The sequence below is a fragment of the Chiloscyllium plagiosum genome, chromosome 41 (assembly GCF_004010195.1).
Source record: "Chiloscyllium plagiosum isolate BGI_BamShark_2017 chromosome 41, ASM401019v2, whole genome shotgun sequence".
Classification (NCBI taxonomy): Eukaryota; Metazoa; Chordata; class Chondrichthyes; order Orectolobiformes; family Hemiscylliidae; genus Chiloscyllium; species Chiloscyllium plagiosum.
The window spans coordinates 4193495-4212205 of record NC_057750.1 but is presented as its reverse complement, the minus strand read 5'-3'; the positions used below and the strand labels follow the sequence as shown (position 1 = coordinate 4212205).

Sequence of the window (18711 nt, the reverse complement as noted above, 5' to 3'; positions counted from 1 at the left end):
CAGTTTACCATTCAAATTCAGTGTCAAAAACAAACTAGCAAAATTGCAAACGCAGCATCACTATTAATGTGTAAAATCTCAGGTACAAGCAGCAAAAGTTCTATCCATTTTTAGATAGCCATCCAAGCATTCACCAAAATGTAAATAACTTCCTTCATTCACGTTTTACCGATTTCATGGAGTCAGTTAGGTCAGTTGGTTGGATGGTTAGGTTGCTGTGTAGTGATGCCAATCGTGAAGAATACGATGAAGGTCCAGCCTTCTCAACCTTGCCTGAAGCATAGTGACCTTCAGGGTTAAACTCACTACCAGTAAGTTTCTAATGAGAGAGTGAGAGCGGTAGAGTGAGCGGTAGAGATAGAGATAGCGAGACAGACAGAGAGAGACAGAGAAGTCCTCTGGGACAATGGCAACTTTTACTGAATGCATCTCCTATCTTGAAGGTAGGGACTAAGTTCATTTTGTAGTCACGGTCATATCCTATCCAAGTGGCTATTTATTTGGGGCTTCACTGGTGTCCTGACCATGCACGACAAAGACTGATAGCCGGTCAACAGCAATCAGGTACTTCCCAGCCAACTCCGCTCCTTAATCCAGGAGCCACAGATGTCAACTCTAATTGCTCAACTGAGGCCCCAACTTGAGTATCCTTAACAAGCCCAAGCCTACCTGATCTTTGGACTCTCATGAACTCTGTGGGGAGTTTCTATTCTGTCAGGGTGCTTGGGTCCCAAGAGCTACACTTTAGAAAAGACTAGGAACATCAGGCTAGAGGAAGTACTAGTATTCCCAATAAAACACAAATAGTGCCTCTACTGATTTAAGCACACAACAATGGATAATAAAGCACTGAATAAGGCCATTGAATTCATGGAGTCTGTTTTTTCTAAGAGCCAGTAATTCTAATTAGTCCTACTCCCCTGCTTTTGCTCCACATTGTTTCAATGTTTTCAGATATTGTTCTATTTCCTTTACATTCTGTTTCCACCAACTGAATAGGCTAAGAATTCCAAATCCCAACCACTTGGAATGTTAAAAGGTTTTCTCCTCATATATCCTGTCATTCTTTTGCCCTCTGGTTATTGACTTCTAGCCACTAGAAATAGAGTATATGGAGAAAACAATTTGAAGCTTTCCTGGTTGAAATATTTTTGGTCCCGGTGGCGCAGTGGTTCGTACCACTGCCTCACAATGCCAAGGACCCTGGTTCAACTCCAGCCTCTGGGGACTGTCTACGTGGACTTTGCAATTCGCCAAGTGTCTGCATGGGTTTCCTCCGGATTCTCCGGTTTCCCCCCCATGATCCAAGGTTAGGAGGATTGGTCATGCTAAACCACCCACAGTGTTCACGGATGTGTAGATTAGGGAGATTAGCTGTGGGAAATGCAGGGTTACAGGGATAGAGTTGGGGGGTGAGTATGGGTGGGATGCTGTTCAGAGATTTGGTGTGGACTTGTTGGACTGAATGGCCTGTATCTATAAACCTCGAATGATTTTCGAACGTTCAAGGCATTCTAGGTCCAAATTTAACTCATTCAAAATACACCTATTTGCACACCATTAAAATCGGCTAGGCAAAAGTGAGGACTGCAGATGCTGGAAACCAGAGTTTAGATCAGACTGTTGCTGGAAGGGTGGAGAGAGGAAATAAGGAAACTGGTGAAGTAAGCAAATGTGGCTGTGGTAGCAAGTCTATTTCATGGCTGAAGAGCTTCAGGGCAGAGGAGATGACCTGGGGGCTGCAGTGAGAGAGAGAGACTCACTGAGATTCATGTGGAGAGGAGAACTTCTTCAAGGTAGGCAACCTTGCAAGAGGATTCGCAGTAAGGTTAAAATCAACTAGGCAAAAGTGAAGACTGCAGATGCTAGAAACCAGCATTTAGATCAGAGTGGTGCTGGAAAAGCATAGCAGTTCAGGCAGCATCCGAGGAGCAGAAAAATCGACCTTTCGGGCAAAAGCCCTTCATCAGGAATCGAGGCAGGAAGCCTCCATGGTGGAGAGATAAATGGGGGCTGGGGAGAAGGTAGCAAAGAGTACAATAGGTGAATGACGGTGGGGATGGAGGTGATAGGTCAGAGAACCATTAAAATAGAGCTTATTACGATTCATCCAGCTTTAACCTAAAGCTACCCTGAATATTTCAATACCATTTAAGCAATTAATTTGACCCAATGCTCATAAATAGATTTTTAACTACATTATTGAAAAGATTGCTCTTTCTAACATTAGGACTGGATCAATTCCAATTACAGATAAAGTACAGGCAAATCAATTGCTATAAAAGTGTGGATTATAAAACATAGCAAGATTAGCAGTATAACTGGCAACTTATACTGTTCTGCTTAAACAGTTTAAAGAGTTTATGGTAAATAAAAAGCAATGTCATAATCTTCTTTGTCAATAAGAATGAAGTTGTGACTTTTTTCAGGCTATTTTCTGGTCAAGTCAGTGTTCCGCTGCACTGCGGTAGCACATTGGAAATTAAGCCCCACTATTCAGGGAATTGTTACAGAAGTTACAGTAAAGATTTTTTAAAATATGCAGAATTCCCCAATTTACCTTTTTTTTTAAAACTCTGGTTGACAGAAAGCATGGATCAGGTTTATTTACTTAACACAAATTACTATTTAATTTGTTAAACAGTTATGAATTGTCATATGTCATAGAATTCTACCGACTAAAGCTCTAACTTTTTTATAAACTCTCCCGCACACGAAGGCAGAGGGAGGCAAAAAAGACAGAGGGCAGAACTGTGACAGCAGTTCAGTAGTCCCTGTTCACAGGATTTACGGAGATGAATCTTGTGTTGGCCAGAATGTTGCTTCTCAATCTTCCTTCTCCGGATGCTTTCACGCGTTTGCAAGAGGTACAATGTAACTGGTTCACACTTACACAGAAGTCTCGAACTTATTAATTAATAAGTCACAGCTTGGAGCAACTGGAGGAAAACTAAATTTGAAGAAAACCAGTTTCAGTTATTTTTTCCCCTCTAGAGGACAGGGACAGCTCCGGAGTCTGTGGACAGTGTGATGACTTCTTCCCATATCATTCACAGCTCCAAACTGTTCAGCTATCGAGAAACCAAATCATAGCCACTAGAAGGCAGTTTTTGTGATAAAAAAAAAAGTCACTAGTCTCCAGTCACTTGTTGCCACCTAAATCTCCATTTCTACACAGCCCAGGGCTCTGGCTCATCTGCAAACCATCGACTGCTATTTGAACCACTGTGTAAATAGTGCTTACAATGAGTATCGTGTTCCTCACTTTCAAAACCCGCAGTAATCCTTCAACAACCCTAGGTTTTTAAAACAGTTGTTTTCTCATTTAAGTTTGCAATCAAATATAAACAAATAAAAAATACAGTTTTACATCAGGCTGAAAACGAAATCTATCTTCCCACCTATTTAATCTCTCAAAGTGAATAGTGATGTTCGTTTTTACTCAGGAAAAATAGAATAGTTCCAGCTCAAATTCAGAACTTAGCAACTGAACAATCTCAGGAAGAGCTCAACGTCAATAATTCTGCAGCTCACAGTTTAATTGTAAGTTAGTTGAAACCATCTCTTTTGTCACTTGTTTCCCCATATACTCAGATACAGAAAAGTACCATATATTCCAAGATTTTGGACATCACCTATCAGCAGCTCAAATCATTCAGTACCCACAGTGAGATACAAACTATAAGCACAAAATCTGTAGCTAAGCATTGGCATTATGGTTGGTTGGAAGCAAGGTAGTTCCTTTATATTTCATATTTTACTTTCTGTACACTTGTTAGAACAAGTCTGCAATATCTGCAGACTTGATCAATGTCATGCAATGGCTATTGAAGCAGAAAAATCACAATGAACTCTGCAGAGGTAAATGAGAACCAGAATACTTGAGTAAGTAGCAAATGTGACCAAAAAAACTTAAACAGTCAGCCTTCATTGAATAAACATATGAATGAAAATGGAATAACTTACGTTAAATGGGCTTCAGATTAGTTTCACAGGTCAGTGCAACATCGAGGGCCGAAGGGCCTATATTGTGCTGTAATGTTCTATGCTCCACTAACCTCAGCCATTTTGGAGTAGTGTGGGGTTCTGGTTGCAATTATTAAATTAGAGAGGGCGTAGAAATGACTTACATGTTATTGGGACTGGAAGGTGTGGAGCTGTAAGGAGAGGTTGGATAAGCTGGGACTCTTTGCTACAGGTTGAGGTGTGACCTTATAGAGGTTTATAAAATCATGAGGGGCATAGATAAGGTGAATTGCAAAGGTCTTTTCCCTAGGATGGAGGAGTTCAAAACTAGAGGGCATAGGTTTAAGTTGAGAGGAGAAAGATTTAGAAGGGACCCACAGCGGAGGTATTCACACAACAGGGAGGTTCATATGAATGAACTGCTTGAAGAAATGGTAGATGCAGGTACAGTCACAACATGTAAAAGATACTTGGACAGGTGCATGAATACGAAATGTTTAAGAGCGATATGGGCCAAATGTAGGCAGACTTGACTAGTTTAGTTTGGGAAACTTGGTAAGCATGGACAACTTGAACCATAAGGTCTGTTTCCATGCTGTATGACTCTTTTTTTTTTTACATAGGACAATGTATGAGAGATGAAAGTGGACGGAATTGGAATATTTCCCTTTGGTAATACTATCAGACAACTTTAAGAATCAGAAATGTGTAATGTTTTATTGTGGGAGAGCTGTGGGGAGGGGATTTCTATCTTCAATGGCTCTCTGACCCAATGTGCCAAACTTCGATCCTTCCACTTTTCCTGAACCAGTTGGTGCTAATGTCTGAAAACGTGATGCAAAACTGAGCAGTACATGTGAGAAACAGGCAAGAACATATTTGATGTGTTCAAGGTGTGGGCACCTCCCACCCATTTAATCTTAATCTTATGCCAGCACAAGTCAGAAAATATCTCAAAGGAACAGAGGACAAAAAATTTAAAAGGTAGGGGGTAAAACCATTAGCAAGTTAACTTTCGTACTTAGAACACTTAACTAATTAGACATAGAAGACTATCTGATTAGTCACATTTTAATCTGTATGAAAAGGGACCTTTCAGACACATTTTCACCCAAAGCCCTGTGTTTAATGGCTTACAGGAAAGTCTATTAAGATGATAAAGAAAGGTCAGCTCATGGTTTAGTGAAGAAAGCCCGGCAGACGGTACCCACCTGCTGCCGATTGTTGGGGGTATATGGAAGCATGGTGGACACGTGGAACATGATCTCATAGTCCTGGTAAGTTGTGTACAAAGAGTGCGTACCAGTCGAGTCAGCTGTGAATAGAAAATGTTTTAACATCACATTTCAGACAGCAAACCATGACATCACTAGTACTAAAAACAGAAAGACAGAAACACACAAACCTTGGTAAAAAGAAAAAGGTGGACTGACTTTTAGGATAGGACCTGTCATCAGAATCTGCCAGATGTGAGCCCCTCTAGGTCATGCACCATTCGTTTCAGCATTATCTCCTCCCTACTTGCCAAAATAATCTTTTCTCTCTTCCAGCTTTTCAATAAAATTCCCACTCATACCCTAATTAATTACATTTCATGCAACAAGAACAATCTCAAGTCTTAAAACTTTTTCATGTCAACCTCGACACCCAATGCCAAAAACAAAAAAAAGCTTAACTCCCAACTTCCACAGGATGTAAAAGCAAAAGCAGGCCATTGGGTCCATCAGGTCTGCTGCATCATTCAATAAGACCATGGCTGATCTCATGACCTTCAACTCCACTTTCCTACCTTATCCCTCGTGACCCTTGATTCCCTTACTTTGAATGGACTTAAAATGACCAGGTCCCTACAGCCCTCTGCAGTAAAGAGTTCTACAGATGCACTAGCATCAGTGAAAGAGTTCCTCCTCATCGGTCTGAAATGGTTGCCCATACTCATGTTAGGCCCTCTGGTCATAGACAAGGGGACCACAACCACTCCATACCTATCCCTAAAAAAACTTACACGTTTCAATAAGGTCATTCTTCTGAACTCCAATTAGCATAGGTTCAACCTACTCAACCTCTCCTAATAAGAAAATCCCTCCATACCTGGGATCAATCTTGCAATCGGCTATGGACTGCCTCCAATATCATTATATCTTCCTCTCAGAAGAGAGAACCAAGACTTTCACAGTATTATCCAGTTCTGCCCAACAGTCTATGTCTTAATCTCTTGACAAAAGGGTGAAACCCTTGGACATTCCTAACACTGGCTGACTGTTTCCATCATTTGCAGTTCTTTTTGCAACATACTAATTTTCACTCCACAAATTTCAAACACAGAGTTTGTAACAATTAAAAAGCAAAACACTTACTTTTTGTGTCCAGTTGAGCTGCATATTTTGTAAAGCCCTTAAGAAGCACTTTTTCTCCTAGCTGCTCCAGGAATTCCTCAAATGCAGGGCCTGCTTCTTCATTGTTGTACATCTCCTCCTCAGTGCCCTGGCCAGCCATACAGTACAGAATACCGACTTTATGCTTTCTGCTGAGCTGCAAAGCATAACAATCATCAAATATAAAAGACAGTTCCCAATTTCTATGTTTGCCAATTCCCCCCATAAGCCAATTAATCACCTTCATCACCTTCATCACCTGCTGCTCAGCACAATCCCCAAACACCATCTGTAACTGAGGACGTGAGCGAGCTTTGCATTTCCAGCTTTATGCATGAGCCAACCACAAATGCCCAAATTGGAATTCATTTCACTGGAGCGATGCTGCCAATATCAGGAAGTTAACAGAGCTGAAAGCGGGCAGAGAAAACCAGGACATCACCTGTTGGCCACTATATGCCACGATGACAAGCAGTGGCTCAGCACCAGGTGCAAAAACAGTGAAAGCAACCACAATGACACCTATATAACCATGCCATGTGTCGCACGGCTGGCGGAACCTGCCTCTCGGGCCATCAACAAAAAAATGTGCCATTTGAAGCTACCTCATCCCAAAAGGATTGATTCGCTGCACGTGTCAATAAGTTTACTGAGATGAAAGGACGCTGACCAGCAAAATAGAAACTAGATTAGCTTCCCACTAATGATCCAGAGTGAACAAATAACAGAAGTCAGACAATGCAAGGAATCCCTTTTTACAAATTAACTGTTCATTCCTAGCATGAGAATATCTGGTCTTTCATCCATTCTCGAGGGTTGGCAATTCTACAAATAGCCGTTTCCCAAAACGTCGATTTTGCTGCTCCTCGGATGTTGCCTGAACTGCTGTGCTCTTCCAGCACCACTAATCCAAAATCTGGTTTCCAGCATCTGCAATCATGCCCAAAATATACAAGCTTTCCCATTTCACTTCCTCAAAAACAATGCTCCTATTAACAACAGTCTTCTCAAGGACCCACTTGTTTATCCATTTGGCAGTCCATGACATGCATAAAATCTGTCTGAATCCTTTAATTTCAAAGAGTCTTATCCAAACCTCATCACTCTTCATGGGCCAGCTGTCACAGCCATACATCATCACCAGCCACACAAGGGCTTTCAGAAGACAAATGAGGATTAGACATATAGAAACATTATCCCCTCAATTTCAAACTCTGTAATTTGATTTATAGGCACTTAATGAACTCCCTGGTAAGTTGCACATTGTTGATGAATGTCTGGTGGTAACTGGTGAAGGAAAGAGCGTGCCCGTAAGGTTGCAGTCAGAGTAGCCTATTCCATGTAGTGAATTGATCCCGTTGTGACACTGTGATCGACACAAGGGTATTAATATCCCAAAGAGATTTCAACTCACCCCTTGTTCATCCAGTTTTAGCAGCTGCTCTGTCACTTTTACAGTGCTGAACGCCAGCCGCAGACACTGAATGTTCAGTTCTGGTATAACAGATTCCAATACCTCTTTCAGCAGGAGCCCTCGCACTGTACCATGTTTTGATGTTGATGGAACCGCATCCTCCAGGATTGCTCCTCTTAGTGTAATGAGCTGCAAAATTAAATGTTCATATTTTCATTCAGTTCAGCCAAGTTTTAAAAATTGCCAATTCTTTAAAAGAACTGTTCATAAACACTTCACTTTACAGTGCTGACTCGAAGGAAAAGCCTGCTATCACAGACAACCTTATGACTTGAATAAAAACAATAATACTGACAGAGGCAACAGAGCTACTTATGAAGCGGTGTGACTGATCAGCTGGAAGGACTCAACCTGAACTCTCCCATATCTGCCAGCAACAATTTATATCAGGCTATGCAATAGGCTTTGGCATGAATGGCATGTTCTGATCTTTCGACAACACCATGTCAAGCTGAAAACGTTTCACTGATGGACACTTTTGCTTTACATCACGTACACATCACTACTGAATGTATCCACTGTCTACAACACCAATACAGTCAAAATGTAGCACAGTCCAGCACAAAAAGTGATCCTCTTGATTGGTTCCCCACTCTGAACATGCACTCCTTCCATCACTGGTACAAATACAGCTGCTGAATGTTCCAGTTACAAGGTGGAATGTTGCACCTGATGAAGGTTTTTTGACAACATCTCCCAAGCCATGTCATCACCCCTTTGTTAAGGAGGGGCTGGTGAATTAGTTTGTGGGGTGTGGAGTGACATCAACTGAAGATGGTCATTGCCACACAAGTGCCAGGCAACAAATGTTATGTAACTTATCAGCCCAAGCCTGGATGTTGGTCAAATCTTGCTATATTTGGGCACATGCTGCTTCAGTATTTGAGTTACAAATGCTGCTGAACATTTGTATAATCATTAGCAAACCCACCTACAATGATTTAATGATGAGAGAAGCTCATTAATGTGATAGCTAAAGACGGTTGGGCCTAAAACGTGACACTGAGGAACTCCTGCAGCGATGTGCAGGGACTGAAGAACAATCCAATCACATATTCCTTTGATATGACTCCAACCAGCAGTGAGTTCTCCCCTATTTCTATTGACTCCAGGGTTGCCAAGGCTTCTTAATGCCAAATACTCAGTCAACTGTTAGGATGTGATCAAATACTGACCTCACTTGTCCTGAAGATTATTCGGTAGACGTACTGGAGTCCATGCTCTTTGCTGTCCTCCAGTTTTTCCCTCTTGATGCTCACTGCCACTGGGCCCAGCTTTTCATCCACTCCAAAATAATTCCAGTGTTCTAAGAGCGAAAAGTTCAGAGCAGTGAACTAAATGACTGTGCAAGACCATTTTAAAACATTTCCATTGTGATGAAGGAGCGGGAGTCCAAATAGTTTATTGCTGTGTAGATGCCGGGAAGATGGAAAGGAGGAAACAGGACTATTTTTTGATGTTGTTTCTTTTAAAAATTTCTCTTTGGTTGAGATGGCAGTAAAATATTTTCAACTTATCTGGTTTTGGAAATCACAGGCTACTAACAACTTTACCAAAATGTATATTCCAAGTTTTAAAAACTCAAATGACTTCAAATATTCAAGTTACAAGAATCCTAAATGTCTTCAAAGTTACTCTTTCCTCACCTTTTCAGAGTAAGAACCCTACTTCAAAGTACAAAGCCAGCGGGTCCCTATGCTAGTACACTGCCACTTGCTGAGGTGGCCATTCTTCATGGATGAGTCTGGACATTGCAGAATATTCACTTTTTGTAAAAAAAAGTTATTCATGTTGTGGGATGCAGGCTGGGCTAGCATTAATTGCCCATTCCTAGTTGCCTTTGACAAGGTGGTTATAAGCTGTTTCTTGAACCACTGCAGCCCACATGCTGCGGGTTGACCCACAACGCCATTGGGAAGGGAATTCTAAAATTCTGACCCTGCAGCAATGAAGGAGCAGCAGTATATTTCCAAATCAAAATGGTGAGTGATTTGGAAAGGAATTTGCAGGGGCTGGTGTTCCATGTATATGCTGCCCTTGTCCTTCTAGATGGAAGTGGTTGTGGGTTTGGAATCCTAAATAAGTGGGTTTACTGCTGAGGTGAATTTCTGCAGTGCATCTTGTAGGTATTGTACATTGCTACTACTAAACAGTGGTTCGCACTGCTGCCTCAAAGTTCCAGGGACCCGGTTTGATTCCAACCTTGGATGACTGTCTATGTGGAGTTTGCACATTCTCGCCATGTCTGCGTGGGCTTCCTCTGGGTGCTCTGGTTTCCTCCCATAGTCCAAATATGTGCAGGTTAGGGTGAATTGGCCGTGGTTAAAATAATGCATTGATTAGAAAAGGTACCTAAAATATTGTTGCTCGCATAACTTAAGCAACTAGTGCTACAAAATAGCAATTTACAAAGGTTTAAATTTTGTTTCGCCATTGTAGTTTGAAGAGAATTGATGTAATTTAATGTGGACCAAGGTGAAGCAGAAGTCAGGAAAAGGATGGTGGGAATAAAACAGCAATAACATGACCAGAGGTTGCAGGAGAAAAGGTCACTGCCAGTGAGCTCAATAAAATCCACTGTAGGATAGCAGCAATGGACTGGAATCATGGTTCATCACACTGGGAAGGAACAAACAAATGGCAGGATGCAGTAATTTACACTAACCTGAACCACTGTGTACAGCTGTATTTACTACAGCAAGAATATTCAGACATTGCAATCAATATGGAAAAGACAAACACATTTATAGCCAACCCAAGGGCACAAAGTCGGGAAAGGTTGGGAGTTTGGATCATTTACGACGCAGAACAACCAGTATCTGTTGAGATGTTGGTCATTAGCAGAACACTAATTACATTGTTGCTTGCTGCAAACCTTAAAACTAGGGAATGGGGGCACGTTTTACTTTATGACATGGTAATTCTGTTAATCCTTCCCATGTTTTCCTCCCAATACAGAAAGGGGAAAGATGTGAGGAAACTATAAAAAAGCATGAGGAGCAAGTCAATTTAAAAGAAAAACTACTAAACTTCTGCATTGAAGAACCTGCAACAACAGAAAAGCAAATGTAGATGGCTAGTATGCACCCCCGACATTTGTTTACAAGATTTAAAAACTAAATTAGAACATTATCAGGTCTATTGGGTGTCAAGAGAGCCTCAACATTTTCAGAATCCTAAATAAGGCGGCCTCTGGGCTACAATCATGTCGTTGAATGTTTCTGTGATCAATATTTCAAATTAAACAAGCTGTTTCAAGTTCATGTGTGACTGATCCCATGGCAGAGTCTGAAGTCCTCATGATATTTTAAAAAGTACTTGACGTGCTTTAAGCTATAGAGCAGGTGGGGAAAAACGAGATTAGGTTTGCTTGCTTGTTTCTGATTTACACAGACATGGCAGGGCAAATGGCCTTCTGTTATGCTATTGACTTTTATTGTTTGAGGTTGGCAAAGTAAAAGCATGTCATAGAATTGGTAGAGGACAGGTGCAAGCGGTGTGTGGGACTCTACATGAGACAGGATTTATTTGGGCTATAAAAGTTTGATTAATTGGAGCTTGAGGAGGTAGGGATACTGCTTAAAAACCGCATTTAGAATACTGATCCCAGAATTGATGGAGACTGTGTGAGAGGAAAAATACTGAGCGCACTTAGCAGCTAAGCAAGCCTCTGAAAGGAATAAAAACAAAGTCATATAACTGGTTCAGATTAAGTGACCAGTACTCATCATATTAAAACAAACCTTCAGATGACATTCCATGAATGCAGATGGATCAAGTATTACCACAGTCCTCAAAAATAATAAAGTGTCCTTTGATCGCTGCCAAGATCTGGACAGAATGGTTTTAAACTTCCCAATAGGGAGCATATGGATGATTACAAATCTGATCTCAACTGGATCCCTAATTATTCATTTTTGTGGAACCGAGAGAGGATTGAATGGTAAACTTGCCATCAATAAGTGGCAAGCATTATTAGAGGATTGTAGATTCAACTTCAATGACAATTTGATATGAGAAAATGGAGGCTGTCTCTGAATCCATGGCACTCCAACAAGATATCTGGCAAGGTTTAAGATCTGTAAGAATTAAGGACCATTTTGATTAGTTACTGTACCTTTCCCATGGAAGTAATCCTGATAATATTTGGCTCCCCGATCCACATGCTCGATGCTGAACTGTTTCAGTCTTTCCTGGCTGAGGTGCCTCTCTTTTGGGACCTCTAGTTCAGAAACACTTGCATTTGTGCAGTATGGGTTCCAAACCACCTTTAGAAATCCACCATCACAACCGAGACCCAAACCTGCATTCATACTCGCCTTTGATAAGCTGATATTATGCTCACAGGTCCCACCTGTTTCATTGCGGAAATGAGGGCAGTTTAGGAGCAGATCGTTGCAATTGCTGTCACCAAGATCTGGCTCCAGATTCTCTTTGCCATTCACCTCCTCAGTGCTAGTGAAGCCGGAATCCTGTCCTCCCAGAGCATGAGACCGAGACACAGCAAGTGAAGCAGCTGATGCAGCTGAGGCACCAGTTGTGGTGTTTCTCCGGTATGGTACATAGTTCCTGTTGCTCACCACTTCATTGAGATCAAATAGTATACTCTGCACATCAAAATGGGCAAAGCTCTTTTGACAAACCCATGGCTTATTGCTATCCTGGGATTTATTGTCTTCATTGTCCGAGCTGGATCTCCCAGATTCATGCTCACTTTTGTTGCTGCGCAGTTTCTTCAAGATCGATTCACCACTTTCATTCCGAGACTGCTTTTTACGTCGATCCTTGCCTGTGCTCTTGGGTTCGTCTCTCTGAGATGATTCACTTTGACTGTCATCAGTCTTGCTGTTACCTGCCAGGTTCAGATTGGAGGCCATGCTTAGGTCAGCCCGAAGGAGCTTCTTGAGGTTTTCTGGTACTGAACTCCGTTGATCAATCTTCTCATTTTTGAACTCTTTCAACATATCAAAAAAGCTTTCAGACGACACTCCACTAACATCTATAGATGAAGTGCTACCATATTCCCTCAAGGGTAGCATTCCATTTCCTTTAAGCTCTAGGGCTCCTTCTGCATCGTGCTCATTGAGAGTAACCTCACTGTTACTTCGAACTCTCAATGGAACAAACATTTTGGCTGGGGACCTAGGCCAGTAACCTTGGAACTCTGCTTCTTTTGACTTCCCTCGAGGAATGCGGTGCAGGCCTCGGGTCTGAGAGGGATGGGAAGCATTTTCATAGTTCAGGCAATATTGCCCACTATGAAAACTTGTAAATTCAGTGTCCACCATTGATCCACCCAAGTCCCTTCCGACATCTTTTGTTACATCTCGTTTTGGGGGCCAGTCAGCAATTCGAGCTCGGACTCCCATTTTTGGCATGGCAGGGGTTGAATTTGCACGGGGTACATTTTCACCCAGCGAGCAAATGTTCCCATTCTGGGCCCTGAATGGAGATGCATAGTAATCACATGTGTTCGTACCTTCAAGAAAGTCCACTCCACCTATGACCATTCCACCAACCTCCACCTTTGCATTTTGAACAGGTCGATAGCTTGTCATAGTCTATTAACACTCTGGCTCACTGGGAGGAACAGAAAGGCCCCAATCATTTCCTTTACACTGGGAGCTGCTCATTCAAGATTAAAACACAAGTAACTTCAACAAATATGTAAATGAGTAGCAGCTCTGCAATAAAACGGGATCTGAAGTCTCTTTTTATAATTCCATGGTGCCCGCATGCTTAATGCTTTTGCGGCATTTAAGTTATTTAATGTAGAACACCCAGAATAGGGATGATGTGGTGGGATGAAGCTCTAATTCCAAATATACACCTTGTATGTTTCAATACATATATAAAAGAGTTGCCTTTGATACTTTAGCCAGATGGCGAACACGGTCATTCTGCAACGAGAAAAGAAAAACAAAGCAATTACTATTTTGTACCGAAAACACCACCATACACAGAGGAAGCTCAATTATCTGACATTCGATTATCTGAATATCAGATTATCCGGCATGACTGCAAAGTCCTGGTGCTTGGCTAAACTATGCTTTCCGGCATTTGATTACCCGGAATTTGATTAACCAAACAAAATACTCCCTGCCCGCGTCCTTCGGATAGTCGAGGTTCCTCTGCATGGAGGACATCAAAGTCCTGTAGTAAAAAATACTTCCAACTCACCAAGCAATACATTAGCATTTAATTATGCCAAGGAAAATCGGGACAAATTCTTATCATCCAAGTGAAAGACAAGTTACTAGAGAAGACCAACGTGGACGGACAAGAACAATGGATTCAAGAGTCAGATGATTGAATACATTTAAGAGATACAGATTGAAGGGTAAAGCACTAATGAGTAGGTGAGTTGATTGATCAAAATTGAATAAAGTTTCAAACTCGCTCAAAAAAAAAATTGGCAACTTAACCAAGTAAAAAGGGTGCAAAGTTACCATGCTACTTCACTGAAGTACTGCAGGAAAGTACAGTTTGTTGAGAAAACTAATCCTGCAATTGCTTTTTTAGATAAAAGGTAAAATGCCTGTACTCTGTCTGGACATACTTGCAGGCAGCTCAATGGGTTTGGCCTTCACAAATTGTAACTCAACTAAAACAAAGCCACACAAATCCTATCATTGTTCATACAGTATAATGAAAATCCTTTCATGTTCCAATTTAGCCTGGCCATTCCTTCCACCTAACCTGGAGTTGCAGTTTGTTTTCTCTACAACCTTCTATTACTACGGTTCTCTGCTCTAGGCCTGTCTTCTTTCATTCTTCGGAAATGAACATTGTTGATTCCCAAATTTTCTTTAAGAGTGGTGGGCTGCCTTCCTGAACCAGTCTACATACTCCCTGGCATTGTACAAGAGTGGAGGAACTGCCACACAAATTCCAGGTGAGGATGGTATGTAGTTTGAGGAGAATTTACAGGTGGTGATCCTCTCATGACAACTTACACTCTTTTCACTGCATTTCTTGTAAAAATACTAGTGACAATAAATTACTATTCTTTTCTATTCTCATGTACCTGCTGCCTTTTCTCTTCCAGGTGGTAGAGGATGCTGTCAGAAATTGTTGCAGTATATCTTGCATGCACTGCTGCCATTGAGACAATAGGAATGAATAAATAATTAATTTGCTGGATGGGTACAGATTAAGCAGGTAGATGCATACTGGACAGCGTTTAGCTCCAAAAACATTCAAGAAGCTATAATATCCAAACGAGTAAAGGTTATTCACAATTATATTTCTAAGTTTTTGCTTCATACATTGGGACAGGCTTTGGTAATTCAGGGGAATTCAGGCATAGAATTCCAGACTCTGACATCCTCCTATATCCACAATATTTATGTGGCATATTCAATAGAGTTTCTGGCTAATGGCAAACGCAAGGTTTTGACGTTGGGCATTCAGTGACAGTAATGCTCCAGTGAAACAGTTAAACTTCGATCACTCTCTCACTACTGAACAACGTCCAGGTTTTTTTTTGCTTTTATTAAGCGCTTTGTTAGAGCTGAATGATGTGCAAAGTTTGGGTAGGTATTGGGGGTATGAGAACAGGATATTCCAGCAATTCTTCCCATCTGTCTACAATCCTATAATAATGGAATAATGGGTCTTTTCTTTATTGTAAAAAAATCAATACTGAATATTTGTTTTTCTAATTGATGCAGCCCACACAATATAAACTAATTTTTAAAATACCAGTTTCTTTCATCTAGAATTCAAAATTATGTCTTTCATTGATAATTCTTTATTCAAACAGGAATAGAAAAGCCAGCTGTAGGGGGAAGGGAAGAGAAGAACTTTTGACTGTGTTGAACTGCACAAGTACATAGGTATCAGGGAGATGCAGAAATGACTCAACTAGCAGCAGTGTTTGCCTAATACAGTCTGCTTTACTGAATTTGTCATTATAAAGGCTTTCAGCTCCCAAAAGGAGCAGTGTAGTTTGAATATGGAGATACCTCAGTATGGCTACTGTCCATGACAAACTATTCTCTCACTGTTAATGACACTGACAAATGTAAACCTGCTGACCTCAAGACCCAATGGCATTAAAGATCCAGGGAAATGTGGGTTGTATGAGCAGATGATGATTAGGCACTTCCTGTACTTGGCAGCTTAATGTTTAAATTGGAATTTTTTTTCCATGACAGAAGCATACAGAACCAGCTTCTCATTCTCATGCATGCATGGAACAAACTGAGAAAAAAAAAAATTAACTGCTAATTTAGTTGAAATTCTTCAGTGCTCTCATTACTGAGATCAATCTCTTAGTCATGTTTGAATTGACCATTGTGCAATCTCTACCTTAGGAAGCAGACTCCAAAAAGGTCAAGAGTAAAAGTGAATTGTTGAGTAAAAACCAGGGATGGAGCACACATACCATGTGGCCTATGAGCACTGGGATAGGGGGGGGCTTACGGACAACATAGCAAAAAGTGTCTCTTGGGTCAAACCCAACATGATACAGGCAGCAGTGTCAGTAGGTGGAAAATGAAGACTTAAGAAGGTTAAACTATATTTATACTGTCTGACTCATTTCCTCAAAGCATTAAAATTCTGTGGATTTGCCCTGATCAAACTGCAAGGGGAAAGTGAGGACTGCAAATGTTGGAGGTCAGAGTCGGTAAATGTGGTATTGGAAAAGGCAGCATCTGAGGAGCAGGAGAGTCGACATTTTAAGCATGAGGTCTTCATGGGGAGGGGAGGGGGCACGGGAAGGGGCTGAAAGATAAATGAAAGGGTGTGGGGCTGAGGCGAAAGTAGCCAAGAATGCGATCGGTAGATGAAGGTGGGAGTGATGGTGGTAGGTCGGAGAAGAGGGTGGAGCCGATAGGTGGGAAGGGAGATGGACAGATAGGACAGTTCAAGAGGCCAGTGCCAAGTTAGAGGGTTGGGTCTGGGATAAGGTAGGGGTAGGGGAAATAAGGAAACTGGTGAAATCGGCATTGACCCAGTGTGATTGGAGGGTCCAAAGGTGGAAGATGAGGCCTTCTTCCTCTAAGCGTCGTGAAGCTAGAATTGTGGTGGTGGAGGAAGCCAAGGACTTGCATGCCCTTGGAGTGGAAGGAGGAGTTGAAGTGTTCGGCCACAGAGCAGTGGGGTTGTTTAGTACATATGTCCCAGAGATGTTCTCTGGGACATTCCGCAAAACAAGTCTTTTCAGGATTCCAGAATGTACAGGTCCAGTGTCAATGTTGCAAGTGACACCGCCAAACTGTAGCCACCCAATGCCTGGAGGAAGAACACCTCATCTTCCGCCTTGGGACCCTCCAGCCACATGGGATCAGTCGATTTCACAAGTTTTTTTTATTTCCCCTGCCCCTACCTTATCCCAGATCCAACGCAGCACCACCCTCTTGAACTGTCCTACCTGTCCACCTCCTTTCCCACCTACCTGCTCCAACTTATCACCATCATTCCCTATCTTCATCTCACTATCGCATTTCCAGCTACCTTCACCCCAGCCCCGCACCCCTCCCATTTATCTCATAGCCCCCTTGGGCCCCCCCCCTCCATTCTTGATAAAGAGTTCATGCTTGAAACGTCGACTCTCCTCCTATTTGGATGCTGCCTGACTGGCTGTGCTTTTCCATCACCACAATTTTTGAGTCTGATCAAACAGCAGTACATTTAAGAACACTGAAAACGCAACCTTGTGGAAGCACATACATATGAAGTGCCAAACAGGGCATGCACATACAACATCAAATGGGCAGGAAAAGGCCATCAAGCCTGCTTAAAACAACAGCCAGAGTGTCATCACTAAACACTACTGCTCTTCCTTTCCCAAGTCTCCTGGAAGAGGTTAAAAAACAGCTTTAAACAAGCAGCAAGAGAAAAAGGGGAAGTGAGAATGGTGGGTGTTTTTAGGGAAAGTATGGGGAATGTTGAGCAAGCAGGAACATGACAAGGCAAGAGAGGGAGACCCGACTGACTAAAGAGTCAGCAGTCTGAGAAACCTGGAACAAGAGGTCAACTCATACAAGGCTGGCAAAAAATAACAGGGGTCAGGTTCAGTTAAAGCAACATTGTGAACATAACCTTGTAATCAGTAGAAAAAAAAATGAACTTGCTTCTAAATCTGCACCCTAAAATTCTTGTTGCCCAAGAACAGGTTTCCTGTCTGAACTGTTTAAAAGGACATGGTATGGAGAAATCACCCACCACTGCACAACTCAATGGACTTAAAACTCAAACAAGCAAAAACACAATGTGATCGAGATCAAGTTTTCTGTCTGAATGGTTTGTCTTAGTGAGCTGCAGCAGACCAGATCTTCAGCAAATCTGACTTGAGATTGTCATAAAGATGTTACCTGGAGTCAAGCACTGGCTGAGAGAAGGACTTCATTTTCTAAAGCCTGAACTCTGATGAGAAGATTGAGTACATGCTATAAAAGTGAGTTGGCTTCCTTAATTACATCTCACTACAGTCTAGCTGTCTCAAAGAGCTTACATTATACAGTAGTTCCACCCCCACACCCATGGGAGATATGTTTCAGGAAGGACTGCGGAAGCCCAAAACCGCAGATAGGACTGAACCCATTCAATTAAGTGGGAAATGTATCTTCCCAGCAGCCTCCTGGTCCCTGGTTCTGGAACGTTCCCTATAATATACTTTTTTTAAAAAATCATAGAATCCCTACACTGCGGAAACAGGTCCTTCAGTCCAACAAGTCCACGCTGACCCTCTGAAGAGTAATCCATCCAGACCCATTCCATGACCCTATATTCCTATATTTACCTCTTACTAATATATCTAACCTATACATCCCTTAACACTACAGGCAATTTCCCATGACCAGTTCACCCAACCTTCACCTCTTTGGACTGTGGGAAAAAACTGGAGCACCCGGAGGAAACCCACACAGACACGGGCAGAATGTGCAA

General features: G+C 41.8%; 1 protein-coding gene across 4 annotated transcripts in view; it reads right to left on the bottom strand.

Moving 5' to 3' along the window:
- The window catches only part of sipa1l3 (signal-induced proliferation-associated 1 like 3), a 240262-nt gene that overhangs the window by 88232 nt on the left and 133319 nt on the right, over nucleotides 1-18711 (bottom strand). For all 4 annotated transcript variants that reach the window (XM_043680772.1, XM_043680771.1, XM_043680774.1 and 1 more), the window contains 5 exons: nucleotides 11933-13715; nucleotides 8991-9121; nucleotides 7756-7944; nucleotides 6324-6498; nucleotides 5178-5281 (listed from right to left, as the gene is read on the bottom strand). In XM_043680772.1, coding sequence (XP_043536707.1) covers nucleotides 5178-5281; nucleotides 6324-6498; nucleotides 7756-7944; nucleotides 8991-9121; nucleotides 11933-13373 — 2040 coding nt within the window. In that variant the 5' untranslated portion in view covers nucleotides 13374-13715. The remainder of the gene's footprint in view (nucleotides 1-5177; nucleotides 5282-6323; nucleotides 6499-7755; nucleotides 7945-8990; nucleotides 9122-11932; nucleotides 13716-18711) is intronic.